General features: G+C 45.1%; 1 protein-coding gene across 1 annotated transcript in view; it reads right to left on the bottom strand.

The window, feature by feature from the left end:
- DHTKD1 (dehydrogenase E1 and transketolase domain containing 1) overlaps nt 1–27,044 on the bottom strand; it is a 1,484,612-nt gene that overhangs the window by 951,023 nt on the left and 506,545 nt on the right. The window contains exon 6 of the mRNA XM_078674167.1: nt 12,432–12,603. Within this exon, the coding sequence (XP_078530293.1) occupies nt 12,432–12,603 (172 nt within the window). The remainder of the gene's footprint in view (nt 1–12,431; nt 12,604–27,044) is intronic.

Genomic DNA, 27,044 nt, shown 5'->3' with positions numbered 1-27,044 from the left:
AAGGCTTTTGAAGACTTACAAATAGTTGACACCTCCTTCTGCATAGTGGTCATATTATCCTCCAGCCCTGAAATTCTAGTTTCAGATTCTCGAAATCGATTTGTAAAAGAAGCCATTGAGTCTTCAATTTTGTCCAGACGGTTACTGATTACTGCCAATTTGGTCTTTTGAAATTGCTTCATTTCTCTTATTTCTCCTAATATTAGATTTAGCATATCTTTTACTGAGATCTGAAAGTCCCCAGTAGTCTTAGTGTCCATTTCCAAAATCGGGCTCTGTGTCATTGCATGTGCTGTAGCATCATTCAAATCGAAGTTAGATTGCGGCAAAATAGAGAATACAGCAGAGGGAACAGACGTTGTTGAGGCTTCATTCTTACTCGAAGATGCAGTTTTTATATCAACAGATGGAGAGTCTATTAAATTAACCACATTACTAGTTGATGTTGTTGACGTTGTAGAATCTGTCGGATTTAAGGGGGTTGGGGCCTCTGGTGAAGTTGCCCTGGTCCCAGCTGCATTCGTATTAACATTGATAGCGTGCCCTGTGCCCTTTCGCTCAAATAACGGGAATTGTTTAGAAACCTTAGGAGTAGAAATTACCAGGGCATCTTTAGGAACCTGTGGATCATGTGCTAGTGCTAGTATAGAGTTCGCCCCTTGAACCATACCTGGTGAATTAGCTGCTATGCTTAATAGGGCCATATCCATCCCAGCCATAGGCAGCTCTAATACCTCCGTCAGCTCCTTCCCCTTACTAGTGATAGAGTTACAGGAATCTTGTTGCTGAGCCTGTATTATATTGTCACTTAGAAGATTGTTTTCGCCCTCTCCTGAACTCTCCGAATTTTCAGCAGAAGAGTTCTCCTTTTCTGTAGCAGATCCTGCCAGTTTAGCTTTTTCTGATTTCAGTTGTTGACGCCTTTTTATCGCCCTGGTCCTAGCCGTCAATTGTTTGCCCATAATCAGATCACCAGGCGAAGTACTCTCACCTCAGAGTCACTGATCTTCAATCTTTGGCAGGACAAAGTCGGCGTATTAGATACCAGAGAAAGCCAGAGCGTCAGAGATGTTAATACTTGTGATTCACAATATCGCGATATCTCTTATTACTGGCAGGGTCCCAATTATTATTTGAAGCCTTGCACAAACAGCGATTTCAGCACAGTGCTAATAGAAGTAGGAGGGCAAGTATTCAAAAATTGTTCAAAAAGGTCCAAAAGTTCCAATAACCTCTGAGGTCGCTAGGAATGCTGGGATTTGAAGTGTTCAGTGTTCCGTACTATAGGCGGGTAAACACAGTCTTAATCAATCTTCATTCAAAACCTTTCAACCGGTTCTTAGATACTTGCTAATCCACTCCGAAAAGAATACGTTTTTCGAACTCAGCCTCTAAGAGACATTCAAATTTGCTGCAGCACTGAAAAGCGTTCTTCCAGAATTTGCCACTAAAGGTGCCGAGTACAGCGTGCTCAATGCTAGGCTCCACACTTCTTCTCAATGATATCGCTGATAATTGCTGTGCGCCACTGAAAACGTCTAAAGGCTTATTTTTTGAAAAAATGTCTTTCTTCTTAGACGTACGAGGTGTACTCCCCAAGCGATTTAAGAAGTATTTCACACATCAAGCTTGTAGATTCAGAGACTGCAGAGCCTCAGGGTGCTTGTACTGAAACAGTAAACAGGTCCACGGGGCTTAGGCGGGGGGAGGCTTAGCTTAACTTGCACTTCACTTCACTGACTCGAATTTTTATCACCGTACTCCACTTCCCACTATGAGCTCAAAACACCTTGCTCAACCCCTGAGCTTGCCGCTGCCGCTGGAAAAGACTCACCCGCTGCCGCTGCTGTGAAGAACTGAACGGAAATGAAGACCAAAACAGCAGTCTGCCAGCAGGGAGCAGGGAGCCGGTCTGCGGGGGTCAGGCGGGGGTCAGGCGGGGCTCAGGACGGGACCCAGAGCAGGTAGAGGGCTCGGCTCCGGAAAAGATGTGACGCCGCACTTCACCTCTCACTCGTTGTCTCGAACCTCTCTGCCAGAGACTATTGCTGCAAAGGGCTCAAAAAAGCTCGAGTCACGCTGGACTTAACACAGGAACTGGGAGCTGCAAAAACACCAGAACGCCAGCCAGCTACCTGCCGCCATCAGCATCGTGGGGGGAGGGGCATGGAGCAGGGATCTCAGGTGCTACGCGGAGGCGTGGAGCTCCGTCATAGCCGCCCTTTCTAATTAGTCTCAGCATCCCGTAGCAACTGGCTGCCACCTTTCTTGCTTGTTCTTTTGAATCAAGGCTGCGCTCCAGCCATACACCCAGGCTCTTGATCTGTTCCTTCAGGGTAGGGGCTGAGCCAAGACAGCTGGGCCAAAAAGAGACTATGTTGGTGGGGGCCGCATTTGCGAGGAGCAATAGCTCAGTCTTTGCCCCATTAAGTTTAAAAAATGATTCATCCATCCATCTGGATATATTTTCCAGAAGCTACGCCGGGTCGAGAGGTATCCTGCTTATTTATGGAGACCACCAGCTGGGTGTCATCAGCATAGGTAACACTTTGTACCCCTAAGGAAGTACTATTTCGGCCAGAGGGTGCATATAGATATTAAATAATGTGGGGCTCAGGGAGGATCCCTGAGGAACTCCACAAAGTAGTGGTAGCTGCTTTGACGTAAATTCATTATCAAAGACTGAAAAATATCTATCTTTAAGAAAGGATTGTAGCCATTTTAGTGCGGTTCCTGTTATTCTCGTATCTATAAGTCTTTTAATGAGTAGTTGATGGTTAACGGTGTTGAAGGCTGGGCTGAGATCTAAGAGAATAATGGCAGCGCAGCCGCCCGCATCCAAGATTTTTCTGGCTTCTTCCACTACGACTAAAAGGGCAGTCTCCGTGCCCTGCTGTGGTCTAAATCCTGTCTGGGTAAGTTGAAGATGGTTGTTACTTTCTAAAAAAGCAGAGAGGGTGGAATTCACACGTCTCTCTGTGATTTTACTTAATACCGGAAGAAGGGATATCGGGCGGTAGTTTGCCAAATCCTCCGGATCCAAGTTGTTGTTTTTTTTTAAGTGCTTTTACCATCGCCGGTTTCCATGATGGGGGCACAATACCTGACCTGAGAGAGGTATTAATCAAATCCAGTATTACTGGTGATACCAATTTGATAGCTTGATTTAAAATGGTAGGAGGCGCAGGATCTGCGGGGGAGCCAGATTTGAAACTATATAGACATATGTTTTCGGGGTCTGCGCACGCGGTGGTGATTTCTTCTGGTGACATTCCTATCCCAACATAAATCAATCCTAGTGACAGGCAGAGCTTTCGTTTGATTCTAGTGCCAGTAAAAAACTGCTGTATTTCACATGCAAATAATATTGTTTTCTTTCTACATTTTTACAGCCTCATATTGTATGCTAGCCCGAAAAGATTCATCCCATTATGTTCTAAAACCCTGAATGAAATTGAACCTGGACTTAACACACTTGTTCTCTCTTCTTTATTTTGAATGCCCCCCTCTCTTTATTACCAACCTCTGTATGCCTCCTCCTCAGAGTAAAGTCTACTGTAAATTGCATGTATGTCTTCCTTAAACTCTTCTGAAAACTGTCTACACTGCATTTCATAGACCAGTCTCCCCATCTTTGAAGTCATATCTATGCAAAACATACTTTTCTACTCTAACCTATTATTTCATCCTACCAACATTTGTAGGAACTCAAGTAGAGTGCACAAATGATCCAGAAATTAAAGCAAAAGCAACAATATCCTTGAGAGCACAATACCAATCCCAACAACCAACACAATTAAATAACTGATGTACAATGACACTCGTAAAGATTTTCAACGCCTATTACGGGAGGTAAGCGCTAAATAAATCCAATTATAATGGAATCTACTTCCTTTTACTGGCACATTCTAGAATTAATATAAAATTAATATGTAAAACATGATTTTGCTGAAAGTTTTGCAAACCCAAATAAAATTAAGAACAGGATTTATACTTAATATACATATAAAGGAAAAAGCAAATATCAAATGACTTCAAATATAATGCTGTATAATAATTCTGACATTAATTCGGTGTATTGCCATTGCCAGGTAAGTAGCTAGCATACAATATTTAGCACACCCTTAAGTAGATCCAATATGAAAAGTTAACTATAGCTTAAGAAACTGCAAACATTTTGTATCTGTGCAAAGGTTAGTTATAGTACTTGGCCAACGACTAAGAAAAATACTAAGCAATTACAGCCAGAATAACTGCTTGATGCAGACAATGCAAATCGGGACAAAAAAGCCATAGCTTTCTTAAAAAACAGAAACACTATTTAGTTTTTCAGAGACAACGCTTTTTAAAAAAATGTTTTTATTCTATGCCAAGGGCAAATGCATTCTGAATATACATGCACTGTTGCTGAAATGAGTCTTCTACGAATAAATGAAGGAAAGTTAAAGCCTGTTTAAATGTGAGTCCACCCTCATGATTTCAGAGAAAAGCACTCGCTCTGGAGTTCGTCAGCTCCTGGTGGAAACTTGTGTAACACACACACATATATATTACATAGAGGGTTGCTACATATAATTTAGGAGGTGCTTTGGGGTCCCCACACATGGGCGGGACTATTCAGTGCTTATGAATATTGATGAGGATCCCCTGGAAGAGCAATAAATGTAACAATACAACACATTCTGCTCTGCTCAAGGCCTCCTCACACACATTTCTCAGCGCCATGCCTTGACTGTATCTTCTTCAGGTCTGTATTCGCTATGCAGCAAATCTGCAGCAGTGCAGAGGGAGTCCATTAACCCCCAACTCAGGCCACACTGTTTGGTCAGTCCTCAAAACCTACTGGCAACTTAGATCAATATTCTATAAACACGACTGCCTTAAGCCTCTTCTCCCCCTCATCTCTTCAGGGTGAATTTCGAACCTCACTGTGATAAACCTCCAAGTACAGTCGAAAAGTGTAACCTCAACTATAGTCTTGGGATGCAGTGCAGTATGCTCCACGGAAAGTCAAAGCGTAATCGCCAAGGCAGGAAGCCAGGGTGGGAGACTAAGTAGCGTGAAGCTTAAGACTACAAGTGTTCCATCTTAGTCTGGAGTTACCATTTTTATTATATTAGCTGGACACTCAGACCAGTGGCGGTGCGTCCATTGGGGGCATTGGGGCGTTGCCACCCCCCCCGCGCCAGCGCCTTCAGCTCCCTCGGAGTCTCTGAACTTATGTAAACTCTCAGTTTACTTAAGCTCAGAGAGGCCGAGGAAGAACTGACTGACAATCATGTCAGTCAGCATGACGTCAGACCGCCCACACCATTCACAGAGTCTTAAGGGGGTGGGCGGTCCGGCATCATGTTGACTGACATGATTGTCAGACTGTCTCCAGGGGCATGCAGCAGCACAATGCACAAGTGCGCATGACTGGGGAAGGTAGGGGAATGTTTCCGCCGTGCCCAGTCCTGCGCACTTGTGTCTCCTGTAGCTGGCGCATACCCATTATGAGAGTGAGGGTTGAGCAAAGGCTTAAACCTCGGTCTCCTAATGGGCAGGCGGGCAGAGAGGAACCCTGCTCTATGTCAATCCTGGCGCTGATTGGCTGAGAGGGGTTGCTGCCCACTTACCAGCAGTGATGCGGCTGTTCCTGAATGTAGGCGCTAACCAGTGGAGTGGACCTGAGGCGGCGCGGACCTGGTCAGGTAGGTAGGATTTAAATTTTATTTTAAACATCCCCCACCCCCTCCCGCGCAACACCCCACCCGCGACACCGGGTATGTTTTCATTCATCAAAACAGAAGGCTGGGATGCAGATGATCGCCGGGTTCAGAACATAGGAGAGCACCAAGAGATACAAACATAATTCTTTAAGAAGGTGAACGGCATTGGGGTGAGGGGCTCGTTTTAACCCTGAACTGCAGCACTTAGAAAAGTTAGAACTAAGCTTCAAGGAATGCATTAATACCCCAAAGAATGGCAGGAATTTGTTAAGTGAGCCATGGTGGTGATAGGAAAAGGAGAAACACAAACAGAATTCAGGTTACAAAATCAGGCTGGAGTGTATTTTCTGTGAACAAATGTGTTGCAAATGGAATTAGATGTGTTTGTTGCCTGAACACCGTGAGGGCAAAACACTACAAAGTGGACCCAGAATTGTTTACTACTGATCCTAATTTTTTACGTGGCTAGTTTCTGAGGGACACGCCATACACTGACAGTGATAGCAGTGTGGTACGGGGGCGTCGTGCTGCTGGTCACCAACCTGGCAACTTTCTGAGGGTCCACTCTGGAGCAGGTAAGAGACGGTTCGTACACACAAGGCGGAATGAATGGCACATTAATGAGATTGCAATTGGTGCTTACGTTATGATTGATGCTCTTGTTAAAGATGATAAAGAGTTTTTTACCATTTTATCTTTAACAGCTGTAACCATTTCACCAAAACGAATCAGTCTATTATAATAGCTACATTTATATCATGAGATGTAATGGGAACGTTAAAACTCACACTGCCTTTTGGGTAGAGATGCTGGGAGCTCAGGCCACAACTGTTATTGAGTTAAATATCACACATACACGTCCCCCGCCACGGATGGTCAACATTTTCCTAGGAATAGGATTAATTTGGCCCTGGGTAAGATTGTGATTCTGCCCCATTGCCTCTAAATCCTACAGGTCAGGATGTGCCTGGTACTGAGCACGCTATCCGCCAATTTGGATAGTGTGATCTTCCCATAAATATGGCCTATTGCAAAGCACAGAATTAAACTGCCCTTTCTCAAATTGCCTTCCTAACAAGGGAGTCTAACACTCCTGGATATTGTGGCACTCCTGGATAATGTAGACCTATGGGCATACACATAGTGGAGTAGCTAGCATCTGCTGAGACAGGTAAAAACTGAGGAGCTTTGACAGAGCTACATGAATAAACATATACTGAAATGGCTGGGGCAGATTTTAGTGACATATCTTTGCTTGAGAGATGATGGAAATATTTGGGGTGCATTGGGAGAGCAGATGGAGGCGTTCCCTTGTGTTAACAGCTGGAATGGGGCGATTGAGGTAATGAATGGAGTGTGCTGAATGAGTCGTTGGATGGACAAGAGGTAAAATAGAAGGCCACAGATGAGATGTGTAAGGTCTCAGGTATTTTGAGAGAGCTATAACAGCATAACCTTTCTGCGAAATCCGGCTTTAGGTTGTGGTATGTAAGGACTGAGGCGCACCAAGAGAGCTGGAGGCAGGGAGCAGTGGTCAAATATGTGGTTTCAGTATGTAGTATACAAGGACAGCGGTGCATTTGACGAGCCGTGCAAGTTTACCTTACCGGTTGTGCTGATAAGAGATGTAGTAACAAGTTGTTCTCACTTAGCTATTATTTATAGCACCGCTTTTGTTTTTTATGTATCGCAATAATAGGTATTAAGGTTATCTTATCAGAGAGTACTGAAGGTATCAACCTTGAAAGATGAAAGGCTGAGATCGCCTTGTCCGGATTCTGATTTGTAACCAGCAGATCACAACACAGATGTATCCGTCCATCTTCCATGATGTCTGACTGTTGACTGGGTTCTGTGAGCTTGACCACCTGACTACCAAAATTATATCATTGAGGTCTACGTAAGAACCCACATTTAATATAGCTGAGATATAGGACAGGATGCCGAAAAAGGTGTCAAACTGAACACCTATTAAAGTTTGAATGCAGAGGCCTGGGGATTATATCTGCATTGCAGCTTTGAATTGAGAAAGAGCTGTAGGGACAATTGGAGGCTGTCTGCCCAAAAAACACAGGTTTTTCACATTCAAAGAGGCAAAGGAAAGATTTGGGGTACACCCGGGACAGTTCCTGGTGTATGTCCAACTAGTAGGAGTACCACATTCCAATGGTGTGGATTCCCAGGTAGGCCCCCCAAACTAAAAACACTAAGAGAGCTCTATATATTGGGTAAAAGTGGGAAGCCTGTTGCAGTATACTACACTTGGGGTAACTTAAAATTTTGTCTGCTACAGGAATTTTTAAATATGAGAGAATGTTAATTTGCTTTGGCAAGTCATGCATTGTAGACCGCACTTAACCCACATGGAATGACACGTGGGAGGCCTGCTTTGGCAGTGAATTGGATCTGAATTTTCTGAGTTTGAGTTGCATGGTCAATATTTATGTGTCTTTTTCATAGTTATTTAGACTGTGTTTCTGTTTTATACTGTTTCTGCCAATATGTAACCTTGAGCCAGAGTTTTGGTTGATTTTGATTGCAGTGGCTCAGTTTATTTGGCGATTCACAATACCAATCATGGGTAAAACCTGGCTTGTTGAACATAGATGAGATGTACTTGCAAATTGTTGGATTGCGTATTGCATTTCAAGTTTTCAATTTGACCAATCATTTGACTTCGTACCAACAAAATATGAGTGTCTTCCTGGATGAGGCCCACACTGCTTTTTCTCTGATCTGCCTTGTATCAAGACCCTGCTGGACTATGGGGTGAAAGAAAGCTTGAATAAGCAGCTACCTATGTTATATGACATCTCTTTATTAATGTAATAACTGCACTTTCACAATTGCTTTATTAACCTTCCTGCTTTGTCAAATTTGCTTGAAAATGCACCATTTGCCCCCCTAGACTACAGGCCAGAACCCTCAAACGAGTGGCGGATATTATCCTGAACACACCGGATGCCCTCCATGTGGTGGGTGGAGATTTCAATGATGTGGTTCACCCCTTGATGGATAGGTCCGAAGAACGACAGCACTCCTCGGTACAGTCCCCCTTGGCACGCTTTAGTGACATGATAGGTCTGACGGACGCCTGGAGATGGCTCCATCAGAGGCTAGGCTGTACTCTTATTTCTCAGGGGCGCATAAAGTATATTCCAGATTGGACTATGTCTTTCTGCCTCACCGTGTGCTGGATGTGGCGAGTTGGGCAGAGTTCCTGGCACGTGGCATCTCGGACCACTCGCCGCTGATGGTAACGCTCGGTGCGAAAGTAGGGACGAAAACTGGAAAGTGGAGACTAGCAGCGTGGGATCTGAAGGACAGGGACTTGTTGCGGGGATTCCGGGCGGACGTGAAGGTCTACCTGGCGGATAATCTAGGCTCGGTTCAGTCGGGGGTGACGATATGAGAGGCCCTGAAAGTGATTCTCCGCGATAGAATACAAAATAGAATAGCAGAGGACAGGAAGAAGCGGCTGAGAGACATCAGGGAACTTGAGACACGCATTCTAGACCTTGAAAGGCAGCATGTGCTGGATGGAGGGGTACCTACTCTCCGCTGTATGCTGGATGCCCAGCAGCAGTACAAGGATTTGGCAACCAATGAGGCCAAGATACAGGCCCAGGCGACATTACATAGACTATACGACGTCGGGGACAAGTCCGGGAGACTGTTGGCATGGTTGAGCCGCAGGGAACAAGAAGCGAGGTGGGTAGACAGGGTAGTGGATGCGGATGGCCGCCCCCGTCAAACGAACGTGGCGATAGCACAGACGTTTGCAGAGTACTATGAGTACTTCTACAGAGCGAGGGACCTAGGCTCGGTGGGTGAGATCAATCGGTATCTAGAAGGGGTCGAGACACCCAGCCTGGTGGAGACCGAAAAGGATGGTTTGGAGGCAGAGATTACCGCAGAGGAGGTGCAGGAGCAGTAGCCAAATTGCGCCCGGGGAAGTCGCCGGGTTCAAATGGATTTCTGGCGGAATTCTTATAAAAAACGGCGGACCTCCTTACACCCCATATGCTGCAATTATTCAACGGAGCACTGAAGGAAGGGATGCTTCCGCCGGATCTCTGTATGGCCACTATAGTACCTATATATCAGCAGGGAAAGCCGCCAGAGGAATGTGCATCTTACCGCCCCATATCTCTGCTGAACGTGGAGATTAAGCTATTAGCCACAATCCTTGCCCTTCGTTTGCAACGGGTAATTACAGGCCTGATCCATCTGGATCAGACTGGTTTCTTGCCAGACAGAGCGACTAGGCATAACCTTCAGAGGACGCACAACTGGTTAACGGAGATAGGAGCACGTGAGGAACCCCATGTCTTTCTCTCACTAGACGCTGAGAAAGTGTTTGATGCGGTACATTGGCCCTTCCTGGACAGTGTACTGCTAAAGTTCGGGGTCGGCCCGAAGTTTCCGAGGTGGATCACGCTTCTCTATACAGACCCGCGGGCGAGGGTCAAGGTCAATGGGGTGCTCTCCGGGAACTTTCCCATAAGGAGGGGGACCCGCCAGGGCTGTCCCCTGTCCCCGCTACTGTTCGCCCTCACAAATAGTAGCGTGCGAGGTTCGGCAAGACAGGCAGATGCCGGGTTTGGATTCCAGCAGGATGAGGGGTTTGAGGAGAAAATATCGCTTTACGCGGACGACATCCTGCTATATGTTACTTCTCCGGAGGTCTTGATACCACGTCTATTCTCCCTTCTGAACCATTATGGGTCGCGGTCGGGCTATACTATCAATTGGCACAAATCAATCTTGTACAACCCCGGGGAAGGAAGCTTAGGACCGGGTGACGACCGAAGGAACCTTGTATTTAGGAATCTACATAACTACCAAGAGTTCCGTATCGTACAAACAGAACGTGCAACAAATACTCCAGAATTTTAAAGAAGATGCGGCCCGGTGGAGGTTCCTCCCGCTTACAATGTTAGGTCGGGCGGCGATGTATAAAATGATCACTTTGACGAAGCACTTGAATGCACTGCAAACCTAATACTTTCCCCTCCCGCGACAGGTTTTTAAAGAGCTGAACGAGGGACTTAGAGAACTGATTTGGTTAGGGAAGCAGCCTAGAATCTCGCTAGAGACGTTACAGAGAAACCAATCTAACGGAGGCGTACTATTGGGCAGAACACCTTGCCCCGATTAATGACTGGATTCATGCCCCGGCAGATCACCCCACGTATAGACTGGAAAAGGAAAAGTCGGGCCATCGTACATATTTACATTATCTATATGGAGGGAAAGGGGCCTCTGCACTGCTATCAGCGACTAGGGTGACTATAGAGTTATGGGATAGGGCGACACGACTGATTGGCTGGCGTCATAAGCCTTCGGCACAAACCCCAATTTTGCAGTGCACTTGGTTGAAAGAATTGCATAAGCTGAAAGGCTTTAGACGATGGGATGACATAGGAGTCTCGGTTCTGGGAGACAATGCGTGGCAGGCAGAGGGGGCGCTCTCGGAGCCGTTGCCGGAATATGCTCCTCTAGAGGCCCCCTACTGCAGGAGCAGGTGCAGGCCAAAGTAGTTTCCCTGACCTATAAACCTCTTCTCAACAACATGCCAGACAGCCTGGTGAACCTGAAAACTATGTGGGAGTCAAACCTAGGGGAGATGGACACGCTCGATTGGGAGACTGCATTGATGCATCCTAGGGAAGTGGCCATAAAATCCCATCTGCGACTCATTCAATTCAAAATTCTACAGAGAGCCTAGTATGACAGACACCATTTACACCGGATGGGGCGGGCTGCTGACCCTAGTTGACTGAGATGTGGCCATGCTGAGGGTGATGTGGCCATGCTGAGGGTGACTTCTATCACACAATTTGGGAATGCGGAGTCCTCCAAAATTACTGGGCGGGGCTCCTAAGAGAACTGGGAGAGTGACCATACCGCTGGAGCCTAAGCTAATCTTATTAGGGATAATGACTGAGGTCGATCTGTCCCGACCTGATCTAATTTTCCTGGCGCTAGCGTTAGTGGTGGCTAAGAGGGATGTGGCTAAGGTGTGGGGAGCCCCGAAACCACCAAGAATTGCAGACTGGAGGAAGGGTATGGACATATATATGGCGGCGGAAAGAGTTACCTATAAAGCGAGAGGCTAACCGAAGAAGTTTCGTAGATTGTGGGGGAAATGGAGACGCTTCTATGGCTTGGATGGGGGACTCTGACAGGCTAGGGTGGGTTCCACGAGGTGTTTTGCTGTGCACAAGGGAGACCCGAGGGCAGCAATCCCTGGGGATGAAGGATGGTACTTTCTATATAAATGTATTGCCTTGTTCAGTGGGGCCCGGGAGTAGGTGGGAGGCGGGTGGAGGGAGGGTTGGTGAAGATGGCTCTTCGAATGTGACATGCCTTTTGTGTTTTTGTTTTTCCTTTTGTTTTCAAAATGCAATAAAAATAATAATTAAAAAAAAGAAAATGCACCATTTGTCCACTCTTTTTTCAAAATGTTCCCAGGGGAGAACCCCCCCATTCCTCCTTATGTTGTTCGGGATTGCTCGCTGCGTTCGCTCGCTACGGTGCAATATGCCAACCGCCTCACCACTTTCAAATGTCACCAGCCGCCACCGACTCAGACTAAATATCTCCCAGTTGCACTATGAAGGCAGCAACACAATACTGACATAAATGAATGGTAGTAAAAAAAAATCTAATTCTGGTCTTTTTGTAAGGCTTCATTGTGACGATTGTTGCACATACCAACATCACTGCAGTACAGGGACGATCTCCCCCTCTCAGCTGGAGTGGTAAAACCAAGCTGGTTATTAACAATCAGATGGATGCTTCCACCAACGCGATAATGTGGTAAGTTTGAAAGTGTGAACGTCTCAGGAACAATGCCTTGACCAGAAAAGGACGCATCTCCATGAACCTGTAAGAGAGTAAGATAAAACATGTAAAAATTATAAATTGTTTCAAACTAAAGTAAGAATTTGTGCTCATAAAATCACATCTGCAGCCTAGTGTAGCAGAATTAAACAGTAACAAAAAAATAATGCACACTAATCATTTAAAACGAAATGCTTTCGGGCTTCTGCATGTAATCATTTCTTATTCAAATAACACTTAATTGCCTATGAATGTCTTTAAAGACCGGTCATCCAAATGTAGATAGAATCTATCAGCTGCATAAGAAGTGCCTGCATGAAAACTTTGCATAATTACCTTTTGGACTCTATCATCTCCTGCCTCCCAGGCTGCATACGACTCGAATCTAAACTCTGTCAGGCTCATACGTTTGATTATTTGTATCTCAGGATCTGTTTCCAGTGACACTGTCACTAAATGACACAATCTTAGAGTATAATTACTCATAAAGCTGTCACTCAGCCTCGACAAAACTGAGGCTAGCACTTAAGGGAGGCTTGAATGTGGCAGAGGCGACACATGTTATAAAGTCTAATAGAAAGGAAGACTAGCCTCAGGTGTAGAGGAAAACCTAGGTCAACTGTGAGCAGACGGTCTTTATCCAAGTTTCAAAATTTGACCGAAGCCTATGAATCTTGGCAGGTGAATAGTATGAATACCTGTAAGGACGACGAGATAATGAGGGAATGGCTCCCTTTCCCTCATACTGTAGAGCAACCAAAGTACGATCTACTACATAAAAGCAAAGCGGTGTTACACCCTTGTACTGTCAACCAAAGGGAGAGTAGGTATGAGAACGTGTACCATGTTCCATTGCTTGAGGGGGTACCATGATAGATGATGTGGCACTGGAAAGGATCCGGAAAGTAGATATTGCTCCACTCCTTTTACCCTTTGCTAGCAGAACAAAATGCTTCTTGTAGGACATAGACAATACTTCGTAAGGACCAGATCATTTCCTGGAAAACATTAGCGGAATAGGTGTAGCTTGATTAGTGGGATTAAGCCTGTACATGGGGAGAAAAGAGACTTATTCTTGGTTTTGGCTTTGAATCCTGCAAATATTTTAAATGTATGAATGAATTGCAATACTTAATACAGAATGAACCTTACCAAGCAATAACTACCAGAGCACTGTCCAAAGCACATGCTTTATAGTGCCAAAGAGAAACATACCCATAGACTGGTCTACCTTATTTGACTTTTTAGTCCGCATTCTACCAGCTACAGAGCAACTGTTATGAACTGGTGAATTACATGTCGCTCTGCTACTGGGGACTCCTGAACAGTAAGTGGGCTCATTCCATTGGAATGATCTTCTATACCGAGGTTTTGACCCCACACTCTGTAAGGAGGAGCTGGGGAGGCACAGTTCCTTACTCAAAGACCAGGCATGTGGGACGTCAAGTAAAGAGCAGCTCCTCCTTTCCTAGCAGACAGTCCGCCGTGCGTGGTTCTGCGTCCATTTCTTATCAGCTGTTTTGAAGATAGTTATTTTGATTTTTTTCAATCCCTTCTGAAGTATACTCTTCTGACAGGGAAAATTACACACTGGGTTGAGCGCATGTGGAAACGAAAGACAGCTTTTGTGGAATGGCTAATAATCCCAGGCAGTAAAGTGTCCCTACCACACATCTTTTAACATATTAAGCTTAATAGATGTTCATAAATATGAAGGGGGGCCTTGTGTGCGGAAGAAGCTTCAAGGAGAAAAGCCTAACTGACAGAGCGCAATGGATTGATTCACTAGTGACTGAAATGCACTTTCAGGCCAGTCGTTGGTTTCCGACACGCATCAAATGCACCTGAAGAACTTTGCCAGTATTTCAAGCATGTTTATTTTATTTTCTTCCCTGGTTCTGATTAAAGTTAGATGTAAGCACAAGTCTTAAGCCAAGTGACATAGCAAAGGGACTGTGATCTTCATTTGAGGCAGACATCTTGGACTGAGCTGCATATTATCACATCCTGCCTAAACGTGTTACATATATATAATCAAAACAGGCGCAGACAAAGGTCCAGTATCCATGCTCCGAAATTATGGTCAATTCAACAAGGGGGATACTGTTCCTAAAGATAAAAAGAACTAGGTTCTAGACAGGACGCCAAAGGCAATCCTCAGGATTGTCTCTTGCTGCCCACACACACTCCTAGTGATGTCATGTTTCATCATCGGGCAGGTGCTCTTCGTCAGGCCGGCGCTGTAATGCCCTATGGGTCCCATGAAGGGTCGCTTTAGTGGAGATCTTTTAATTGTTGCTGCCTTCTGATGAGTGCGAGGGTGTTCAATCAAGTGGGGTGGCAGTGATTGTGAAAGAAGGTTGATTAAAACGGACTAGGGGATATCAAATTATGCTTTAATATACAGACACCCCTGACAGACTTAAAAATCAGAATTGGTTAGTGCTACTATCGGGGTAGGATGTACCTAAGTAGCTAAGTGTATGTAGGTGAGGTAAAATCGGGTCAACATGTTCCGCGCCCTTGTGGTCGGTGAATGGTCTGTGGTGCTTCCCCAGGATCAGAAGGGTAAAGAGCCTACCCACACCTATAAATCATTACAAGGGAACCCACTCTAAAAGGGAGTTACCTACTTGAAGGGAAAGAACTAAAACAAACAAACTAAAATAACTTACCTGCACCCCGCCACATTGCCGCTCTTCTGCTCCTCTCTAGCTCCACTGCAGCACAGGCTCACAGATTCCCCTGCAGCCAATCCAGATGCTGCTCTCATGCTGCTCGCTGCATGACAGCAGCGTCAGGATTGGCCTGCACGCCCTGGGTTTGTGCTCCCGGTGAGACTGGCAGCCTGTGCAACGCAGCTTGGGTTTTAGACATCTCAATGCACATGTCAAGTTGGCTGTCCTAAGACAGCCGGAAAACCCACATGCACACTGACAGCAGTACTCACCACTACCCCTCCGCACTTGACCCTGTGAAGGACCCACCCTCAAGACTTTGCCCTTAGAACTCACAAAACAAGACATTAATAAACCTGTTTATGGTTTTATTTTTCAAGTTTTGAGGCTGCTGGCAGGGGGGGGTTTGAGGGGGTGAAAGGGGGTGAAAAGCTCCTCCTCCATAGAGGACCAGCTGTCAAAAACCTTCTCACGTCAACTTTCCACTTTAGCCCACTTTAACCCACATGCATCAGACTCCTCGGATCCATGGGCCCTCCCTAATGCCTACCATGAAAGCTCATCATAAGACTCAGTCGTCCCCTATTCACCACTGGCCTCCTTTCACTGCACGCCTATCCTATATATCTTATGTAAAAAAAAAAAAAACAGACATCCTTACCCAGACCTTCTCTAGTTTCAGCAACTCACTTAACTCTCACAAATGCTACCCACTACATCTGGGATAGTTTAAGAGCTCCTCTCTAATCTCAATCCCTCAGGATAATCGTTCCACCTGATCGAAACAAGCATAATCCCCACTGAAAGGGTAAGACATACTAAACCTTGTAAAAAGCTATGAAAACACAAAAGCCTCAAAAACAAACCAACCTCCCCATCCCCTCCCTTATCTACACAAGATTAATTCCCAGTCCCTACCCCAAATCACAACAAACCCTCTAACCTGATCCTTATTACCACCAGCACAAACCTGCAAGTTCCCCTCTCACTTGCATGCTGCATAACCACAACTCTGCAGTCTAAAACTGCCTGGAGATGTCTGACACCAACATTAACCATAACATCAACATCCTGATCCTTACAGAAACCTGGCAAAAGAATACCACAAACAGCGTTCTTCCACTCCTGCTGTCCCCCCACTCCATTTTGAGGAACAACCGGGATGGTAGACAAGGTGGAGGACTACCGTTCATCCACAGAAACGAGCCGCTACATGTGACTTCCCAACACCTGCTTTTAATCCTTTGAGTGTTTATCACTGGAAATCATTTCACAAGCCTCTTCTAACCTCAGATTGAACGTGATCCGCCACCCCCGTGGTCAAACAAACACCTTCATCAAAAAGTGCATGGGATTCTTCACAGCACAATTAATCAGCTCTGACAACACTATATTTCTCTGTGACTTCAACGTCCACTGGGGTTCTGAAGGAAATAAACAACTGGATCACTTTGCATCTTTTCTTGAAGAAAATGACCTTCACAAACACTTTCAAAAACCCACACCAGCAAAAGCGATACTCTCAACGTATTCATCTCCAGAACATCTCTCCTTTCGTCCAGTGACCCCATCCTAGTTGATTGGTGGGATCACCACCAGATTCCCTTTATAGTGTGTTTCTTAGACAAGAAAACCCTTGGACAACTGAAGAAAGAAAAGATCTGGTTTAGTACACCAGTAACTTCAATATTGAAACCATGGCCAACCTAGATGTATCAAAACTCATCTGGACCGTTCCTCAACTTGACAGCAACGGAGTCAGAGAATTTCAACTGCTGCATGGACTCCCTGATCTGGGAATTTGCATCCATCAAGAACAAATACACTAGATCCAAACCCTCTTTCCCCACTTTCCTCTGGTACCCCAAAGCCCTCTACGAAGAAAGGAAAAATATAAAAAAATTTAAGAAAGACTGGCAACTTGCACCCTAACCATTAAGTCTAAGAAAGCTTTGTGCTGCGAGGGAAAAGTACAAAAGCCACATCTCATTAGCCAAGGCACCACGTATCGGATCACTCCTTCATACAGCCAATAACAGACCGAAAGTAAAGTAATTAATCAAGCCAACAACACCCCTCTAAATCTAATTTAAGCCATGTGAGATCCTTTGCAACAACTTTGTAGACTTCTCTGACCAAAAAAAAGAATTAAAAGGGATTAACATCTCCCTTTTGACCAAAGTCTACAATATATTCTAGGACATACTGCCTTGCAAGGCACTGAAGCCATGGTCCTTCCCTCGCCCAATGTCAGAGGCAGATCTACTACGAACTCTATCAAAGTTGAAACTCAAACCATTATGTGACGTCATTCCAGGCTACATTAGTAAATCCTTAGCAAAACTGCTTCTACCCATTTGGACAACCCTGGTTAACTCATCACTGAATCAGGGTTGTTCCCAGACTGTCTAAAAAGTGTCAAATTTCTCCTCTCCTAAAAAAACAATCTCTAGACCCTATCGACTTCAACTGTCCTAGGCAAGGTGATTAAAACTTGCATAGCCTCCAAACTGTCAGCACACATCCAAGAAAACAATGTCTTTGACTCCCTACAATCTGGATTCCGTTGGGGTAAAAGCACTGAGACTGCAGTTCTACAGATTGTGGAAAATGCACATGGGCAACTCCTGTCTACTTGTGCTCCTAGACTTCTCTTCAGCGATTGACACAGTCAACCAATAGGCTTTATTAGACACCTTGAAGCATTGAACGAGTATTGATGGTGTTGTCCTTTAGTGGTTCACCACATACCTAACAAAACTCCAAAATTGTAAAAATTGGGAATTCTGTCTCAGACCCAGTCAGCCTACATCAAGGTGTCCCTCAAAATGTGCTTCTTTCTTCAACCCTTCTCAAACTCTACTTAGAATCCCCCTGTACATTCCTCAGGAACTCGGGAGTCACCTTCGCTGATGACACACAAATTTACTTGAAGGTCTCATGCCTGGAAGACTTCACCGACATATCCATCCCCCTGAATAGAATTCAAGCTTCGATGCCTAACAACCACATAAAACTATACCTAGCGAAAACAGAATTTTTTTTCATCCCTCCATAAAGAGCTCAGTTGCCGATCCAAGACTGGATGGATCTCCCCTCAGATACTGACGACGCTCGTCCATCATTCAGAGCGCCAAATCTTTGGGATTCACCCTCAACAGATATCGGAACCTCCATAACCAGATTGCCTCAATCTCTAAGGGTGCCCATTTTCAGCTAAGGTGCTTTTGGGGAATCAAGAACCACGTACTAGCACACAACCTTAAATCTGTTGGCCAGACACTTTGCTATCCAGACTGGACTACGGAATAGCTCTCCTTTCTGGCTTTCCTAAAGACCACTTAGGTCATCTCAGAGAAGTCGTACATGAGGCAGCCTGCTTAGTGACAGGACACAAGAAATGTGGTAACATCTCCTATATTCTACAATCCCTTTAGTGGATTCCATACAGGCAAGAGCTCAATTGAAAAAAAATGTATTAAACTGGATAACTGTTAAAGCTCTTCTCTCCTCTTTACCCTCATACCTCTCAGAGAAACTGAAATGCGGGCCGTGATCCACAAAACGCTCAATTGCTCGAATTCTCCCCTCCACCTTCAAGCACGAGAGATATATGAATTAATACTTCTCTGAAAGTGCCAAAAGAAAATAGAACTCTCTCTCGCAAGGTTTCTGCTTGACCATGTCTTGTCACCTTCAAAAATGACCTCAAAGCTCTTCTCTTTAAATGACACCTGGCCTAAACTGCTCAAATCCCTCAAGATTCCGCCAAACGCATACCAACCTCAAACTAAACAAGCAACTGAAGATCTTCACTTTGTACCGTACCACCTGCTTTTCATTGCTATGTTTTACAATGAACTGTGTGAAGCGCTCTATCTTACTCGGGAGGCCAAGAAAATTAGTTACTTTCCTGTAACTCCAGTTCTCCAGTATTGGTATCGTTCATAGAATCACATGCTTGAATCATTCCCTGTCATTGAAGTGGGAGTCCCACGGTACCATAAAAAAGAAGTATGTATCACTATCATAGGCTAAAATAGAAATGAAAAAGACAGCTCAATAGCCTATATATGTCCGTCAGATTTTCAAGCACAAGTAGGAATAAAATTATCCAGAGCTATAAGGGAAGCACCTCTGGGGAGGGAGGTGTTTATCTTGTGAATCTATGAAAGATACCAATACTAGAGAAGGCTAAGTTACTTACCTTTAATCCTAGTTCTCTTCCAGGGGTATACTCATCAAAGTCATAAGCAGTGAATAGTCCCGCCCACGTGCGGGGGACCCCAGAGCATTTACAAAATTATATACATATAAATATATATCACAAAAGAAATGGAATCAGCACACATCAATTATAAGTCTTATTTAAAGTTTATAGAACATCAGATGTCCACGATGATTTGAAGAAAATGCCAGGTCCAGATTTTTCTTATAATCTCAAAAAACATTCTTTATTGATAAATATGTACAGTTGTTGAACTCCAATATTCAAAAATCTCATTTAGCCAATGCGTTACGTCTCAAGAGAAACTTCTTAAGGGGTTAAAATTGTATAAACATTATATGTCCGTGTTCCAATAACAAAGAAAACATTTTAAGACACAAATAGGTCTAGTGCCAAGACAATCTTAGTGCGATGATGATAAAGCATACGTTAACATTAAAAGGCAGGGTGGCCAACAGCATGGTTTTCAGGGACGTTATAGTTAGTAATTAACATTTAAAAAACCTTGAATTCACTGAATAAAACAGAGGTTTTAGGGACGTTATAGTTAGGAATGAAAAATGTCCTATTAATTATGACGGAAAGTTTCAATTCTATTAAGGACACAGAGGCGAAGATTATGCTGTAACTTTCTTCATTCCTCACAACCAGCAGTGTTCAACTACAACAGTTAACAAAAAACTAGCACTCCCATGGTGCTTTAGGCAGTCTATAGCATCCACCAATCAGCGCCTTCTTTCATCCCAGAGGGCGAATGCTTTCTGTGGCAACTCCTCTTTCGAAACTGCAGCCAGAACAACTTTGCATCAGCTCATTCGTTTTTGGCACCCTCGGAACCTGAAACAGATCAACCAGAAGGACCATGACTCTATTCTCAGAGACTCTGACAGGCAAGCCAACAAGCACAAACAAACCATCATTTTCTGATAACCCCAAAAAAACATATCTTTAGAAGAAAAATACAAAGCAAGGCAGACATACTTACGCCGTATACGGAATCAGCATCCAAACAGTAAGGAACATGTAGCCACAAAGAGGGCGGGCAAAGGAGATCGTTAGAGCCCTGGCAGGGAATAATCCTCGCCTCAGCGTCCTTAATAGAATTTAAACTTTCGGTCATGATTACTAGGAAATTTTTCGTTCTATGTCAGGACCGGAGGCGAGGATTATGCTCGTTCAAAGCTTATCCACCACCAGCGAGGCCATATCTATGAATGGTTTAAAATAGCATCCCTTGAACATCGAGTCCGATGACCAGTCGGCGGCGTTCAAAAATCTTCCAGCCTGGCTCCCAGGGAGAAAGCTTTTGACGCCATGGCTCCCCACACCAAATGGGCGCCAAACTGCGAGACATCTATGTCCGCTTCCTGCATCACCCATCGGACCCAGTGGGCTATAGTCGGCGGTGTAACCGCTTTGAAGGGCTCCCGCAAGGAAATCAACAATTGTCATTCTCCCGGAGGACGCGTCTCCTCCGTCATGCTTTCCTATTCCTTAAGGCATTGGACCACGCACAGTTTGGGCAAACCATCAAAAGCTGGATATGAAATCACCCTAGAGTCCGACTTAGTTCTGCAGACGATATGGAAGGTAATACCCTACGGGGTGTAGACTCGACCTGAAATATCCAAAGCCTGAACATCGGACACCGTGAGACAAGAAACGATCCATAGAAGCATCGCCAACTTTGCCGAAAGTTCTTTGCGGGACAAATATTTATTGGGTTGCCAAGAATTAAACAGGTGGAGAACTTTGTTATCATCCCAAAGAGCTGAACTGAATATCTCGGTTCCGGGGAAGCGTTAAGCGTATACCCCTCAGCATTTGGCAGACCAAGGGATGTTCTCCTACTGGGCAACCTTGTATCGGCACCTGGCCCGCTGAAATCGCTGAGTGGTAGGAATTGATCGTCCAATATGCCAAGCCCTGAGAGGCCAGGGAAGCCAAGAAGTTCAGAATAACTACCACCTCGCACCCCATGGGATCCTAATCGTTCCAAAACACCAACTGACCCATCGAGACCAAGGTGATCTATAACTCTTGTTGGTGCTATCCACCCACGCTGCTACCAGCAAACGCTGAGCCTCTTGCGAAAGTCCGCCGACTCTCCAGCGATGTCTGAAATCCACCAGGCCACTAGATGCATTCTCCCCTGCTGGATAAGAGGGTGAGGGAGACCCTGAGGATCCCTCGGAAGAAAACAATTTTGGGGTAGATGGATTGGAGAATCCCAAGAAAGTTCCAGAAGAACTGGAAACCACACTTGTGACCTCCAATAAGGAGTAATCAGAACCACCCTCGCCTGCTGTCTGCGAACATGGTTGGTGAGCCTCATGATCATCACGAAGGGGGGAAAAGCGTAGCTGGTGTCCCAGGACCAATCCTGAAGTAAAGCGTCAGTTGCGGCCGCCAGAGGATCTGGCTTCCAGCTGTAGAATTTGGGAAGCTGGTGGTCAAGCCGGGGAGCAAAGAGGTCCACCGAGAACGGGCCACACGTGTCATGCAACCGCTGAAAAACTTGGGTGAAGCTGCCACAAGCACATGTCCAGCCAACTCCTGGAGCACCAGTCCGCTACCACATTGGACGCTCCCTGGAGGTATTCTGCCGTCACTGAAATATTGTGTGAGAGGCAAAAGGTCCATATATCCTTGACCAGATCCGCCAACACCTTGGACTTCGTACCCTTGAGGTGGTTGATATAACGCACCACTGAGACGTTGTCCATTTTCAACAGGACATTGCAGGAAATCCTGTCCTTGATCCAGCATTTTACCGCGAAAGAACCCGCCATCAACTCCAGGCAGTTGATGTACAGCTGACTTTCTGCAGAAGACCACTTTCCGCCGGTAAAGGAGTCCCCTCACCGAACCCCCAGCCCGATTTGCTTGAGTCGGACCCCATCACTAGATCCGGGTCGCAACCGAAAATGGGCCTGCCATTCCAGGCATCCATATGGTCGCTACCATCTCATCTCCACTCAAACCTCCTCCGTGAGAGGAACTTGGTCTGCATACTGCAGGCCCTTGCTGAGATGAAAGGCTTAAAGATGCTGAAGCGCTCTGTAGTGGAGCAGGCCCAGGAAGATAGTTTGAATCGACGAGGATAACAGGCCCACTAGACACGCTATCTGCCTCAGAGAGGTAGAAGAGCGACCCAGGGGGCGTCGGAGTTCCCTGCGAATCTTGACAATTTTCCACGAGGAAAGACTCAGGGTGCGGGCTTCCGAATCGATGGTAGAGCCCAGGAATGTTGCCTGCCTGGACGGGGTCAGAAGAGACTTATTGTCATTAGTGACAAACCCCAGGCCCTAAAGGAGATCCGTTGTTTCCTTCAGCCGGGTGACCAGACGTGCCAGGCACTGCTCCAGGAGCAGAAGATCGTCTAGATAGACTATGAGACGCAGCCCTTTCGCCCGAATTGTTTCCATGACCGGCTTGAGGACCTTCATGAAGCTCCACGGGGCTGATGACAGACCAAACGGAATGGTCGCAAACTCGTAGACCACTTCTTTCCAGAGAAACTGTCTGTGAGGAGGATCAACTGGTACTGTTAAATAAGCGTCCTTTAAATCAAGGTGCACCATCCAGTCATTGGTTTGCAGGCGGTCGCGCAAAAGATGGATGCCCTCCATCTTCAAGTTTTGTAAAACAAAGGAGTTAAACCCATAAGGGCATTGGGGTAGGCTGGACCCTTTTTAAAGCAAAAAACACACAACGTGCCTACACCTCCCTTTTTTATACACAATCTTATTTATAAAGGTCAAAAACAGCTTCTTTAATTTGACCAGGTATTTTTATTTATACCATCTATTTATATTTTCTTTTTTAAGGCTTTATGAAAGCTCATTAGCACGAAAAGTGAAACAACTGTACATTCATATATTTACACTACTATACAATGCAATTTACAAACATAAAAAAAAATACATATAGACATTAAATCAAGTGAATTTTAACATCATCCATCCCAAAAAGAAACTTTTAGACAAGACACACCATTAAATATTCATGTATGTTTGATTCCCAAAAAAAAGGACTAAGTGAAAGTTCAAGGAGTACAGTCAATAAATGAAATATTCTTAAAACCAGCTGCTGCTCGTTTATACTATAGATGACACTATTGACTCCTTCGAATATGCCGACACGTTTCGATGCCAGGAAACCAGTTCCTGGAATCTCATCAGGGCGTTGTCATTTATCTACATGAGATGCAAAGAAAACAATAAAGTTTTATTTACAACATTGGGGACTCTTCCCCATTTTAGTTACACTAATTCACGTTAAAATCTATCTGATTCTGTACAAATCAACCTACCAGGTTGTTGCGAGGATGAGGGACTGTGGGAAATCGTTCCTAGATTTCAAAAAACGATGATTCATAGGTTTGAACCACATATGTAATTGTGCTTTTCAGATAATGCACAAACTCTCCAGTTTCTATTTACCACATCAATCTATCGAGGAAAATGACTCATATTAGTTATTTGGAAGTCATAGAGTAGACTTCTCAGAAAGGCTTGAAACAAACTTAAAAAAACGACCAGGAATATAACATACCTTTTATATGAAAGCTTGTGACAAATGTGAGTTGTTTTCATTTGTACCTCTCAACTATGTAGCTCACCCGGCGGTCTGCATTGCAACACTGTTTCAACGAAAAACCAAGGGTAACATTTGTGGCTTTTCTATTCAAGCGCAAGTTGTGCTTATACTCAGCTACTCGTTTAAACAACAAAAGGCGTACCTGTGTCGTTTTATGAGTTCTTGTAGCTTCGTGTGGTTCGAATTGAAACACAAAAAGTACCTTTTACTCGAATAGCGCTCCGGCCAGAATCCCGATCAAGTTAAGATGGCGGCCAGTCGCTCTTTGCTCAATTTGTTATCAATCCACCCGCGAAGGAGTTGTGGGACATGTAGTCTTTGGTTCAGAAACAAGTTCATGGCACAACGGCTCGTATGTGTTTAAAAGGTCGCTTTCAAAAAGGCAGCCGACCATGTGAGAGTCAAATTCATGTTGGAACATTATTTTTACTCAAAAACAATGAATAATAATGTGCTTTTACTTAAACCTAGTTTACCTAAAACCACGGTAAGGCATCCTGGAGCATGTAGTTTTAATTTTTCAAGAGATTTTTAGGGCTCGGACTCCTCCCCACTGTAAGTGGGGGAGGAGTTTCGAGATCCTAATGTTAAAGAAGAAAAAAAAGAAGTATCTCCTAGGGCTTTGGCCGAGACAAATTCCACACATTCCTTAGCGTGTTCTGTCATCTGGCCAGTGATTCGTCTTCGTTGTGTTGTCGTTTTAATAGGCTTGAAGTGATAGGGTAAATGTAGTTTTCTTCCGCCATTTTGGGCATATTTCGTTCGTGCTCGCGCAAAGAAGTACATTAATTATAATTAGGAGCTGTCAGGGTGCCTCCGTAAGTGAATCCAGATGGCCGGGCGCGTTCACCATTCAGCAGCGCTCAGCGCGCAGCTGCTGCATGCTGGAACGTCCCGGTCCTTCAAAGAAGAGGAGAGACGAAACACATCGCATTTCAATTACAGCTCTCGGTGGAAAAGGCAGCGTGGAATGTGTAAAAGGGAAGGGAGCTCGGTGGAGGCATGTGACACTTGAAGCAGGGGCGTAACAAAGGCGGTTCGGGGGGGGGCCCACAGCTGTCGGGGGCCCCTAAGCGCACTCACTGTACACTTACACTCATGTAATGTTGAGCCACGCGCAGCCGCCGGGGGCTTGAGCGTGCTGCAGTGCTCAAGCAAGCTTAGAGCTTGCAGCAGTCTGCTGGCAGCCTCACCCAACTGTTAGGTGCCATGTATTATTATCGCGCGTTTAAATCCCAGCGCGCAGCCTCTGTCTATCAGCCTGACCGTGACGTCATTGCTGGGGACGTCATATCCTGCTTGGAGCGTAGCCCGCGCACGGAGTTTGTTTTGCGAGCCTTAGGCTGCCTCGGTGGTTGAGGCAGTGCTGCGGCGAATCGTTGTAAATAATCACGGCGCAGGCCGAGGCGCTCTCAGCACTGCCTGCTGCAGCTCGCTCCGGGCCGCTGGGGTGCTCCGTCCTGTGCTGAAGGTAAGATGCTGCCATACTGGCCAGAGTATGGACGGGAGTATTGCATATATGACCGGGGATCTTCAAACATAAACCGAGGCACATCTGTAGGACTATGTGTGAAGACAGAGTCGGAGATTGGGCAGAGTCTACGTTACTGTAGAAGACCGGGACATGGGGGAAAATGAATCCAGTGCGGGTCTCGTTTTTCGTGGTCTTCGTACTTTAGCTTTAAAAAAAAAAGCTGACTTCGCTCTGTCCAAACAGGGAGGCCTCTTCTGATCCTCGCCAGCCCCATCAGAATTAAATAAAAGGATCCAGGGCCTAAAGTATGAAGCTGATTTCATTAATCGTTGAAAACATATTTATTAGAAACTTCAGTGGAGATGTCAGTTTTTTTTATGTGTGCAGATTTATATAGCATGCTATTGGAGCGCTTTCCCTGAGTCCAGTTACAATATACAAGGTCACATTCATCCTTTTTTGGCAGGCACGGGAAGATTAAGTGAAGTGATTTGCCCGGAACCCCAGGATGTGGAGTCGACCCCGAGGCTCGAACCTTGGTTTCCCAGCTCCAAAGTCGACAGTCTAGCCGTCATACCACATCCACTCCCCTAGCTTCAAATAAAAAAAGTGATTTTGCCAAATACGTCATGTTTGCTACTTGCAAATTGTAGTGCTGGCCTGAATATGCTGAATTCCATCACCTTTTACGTTTTCAACAAGAATTGGGCACACAGTGATCAGAATCGCCTCGTGACGACTTGGGTTAAAATAAATGCTCTTGACTGTGGTGAGGAAATTCGATGCATGTGTCTCAACAGGGCTTAGTTTGCAATAAATAAAAAAATATTAAGCGCTGGGGCCCACTGTTTTTCCAAAGGAGCCCACCACAAGCGCTGGTGAGTACCAAGGCTGCCAAGTCTTGCCTCCACCTTATGGGTCCGACGCCCTATACATGTTTCGTTTCATGCAAGCTTCTCCGCGTGTCACTGTTTTCTTATCTTACCCTTCCTCGGTTTCTCTCTTTTCTGCCTTTCTCTCTTTGCTGCTTTGGATTAAAGTGTGATGTTAAAAAAAACTGGCTCCCAAAATAAGTGATGGTGCTACGCTTGTAACCGCCGGTACAAATTAATGATTGGTTATCAGGAAATGCACAATCTCCGATAAATCACTGGTGTGAATGCCCATCATTGTTTTTTATTCTCTTGACGTCATACCGCTAGACGCCAACATAATGACCTCCTCCTGTGTCTTTGCTGGCTTTTCTTGGATCTGGCAGGGTCGAGGAAAAAGAGGCATAGCGAATCAAGGTAATTCCCTGGAGTTACATCATTTGGTCAAGCAGGAAATCCGGAAGCGATCCCAGGTTTTCTTGTTGTGCAATGGAGTGACTAGATGGGCATCCTTTTCTCCCGTTTTACATCACGTTACCTTTGTCTCTACATTTTTGAGGAGCTAAATCAAAACATTATTTTACATAATAACTCAAATAAAAACATATTCATATAAAGCACAGCATGCCA

This window comes from Lissotriton helveticus, chromosome 1_1 (assembly GCF_964261635.1).
Source record: "Lissotriton helveticus chromosome 1_1, aLisHel1.1, whole genome shotgun sequence".
Lineage (NCBI taxonomy): Eukaryota > Metazoa > Chordata > Amphibia > Caudata > Salamandridae > Lissotriton > Lissotriton helveticus.
This window is presented reverse-complemented; position numbering and strand designations above follow the sequence as displayed.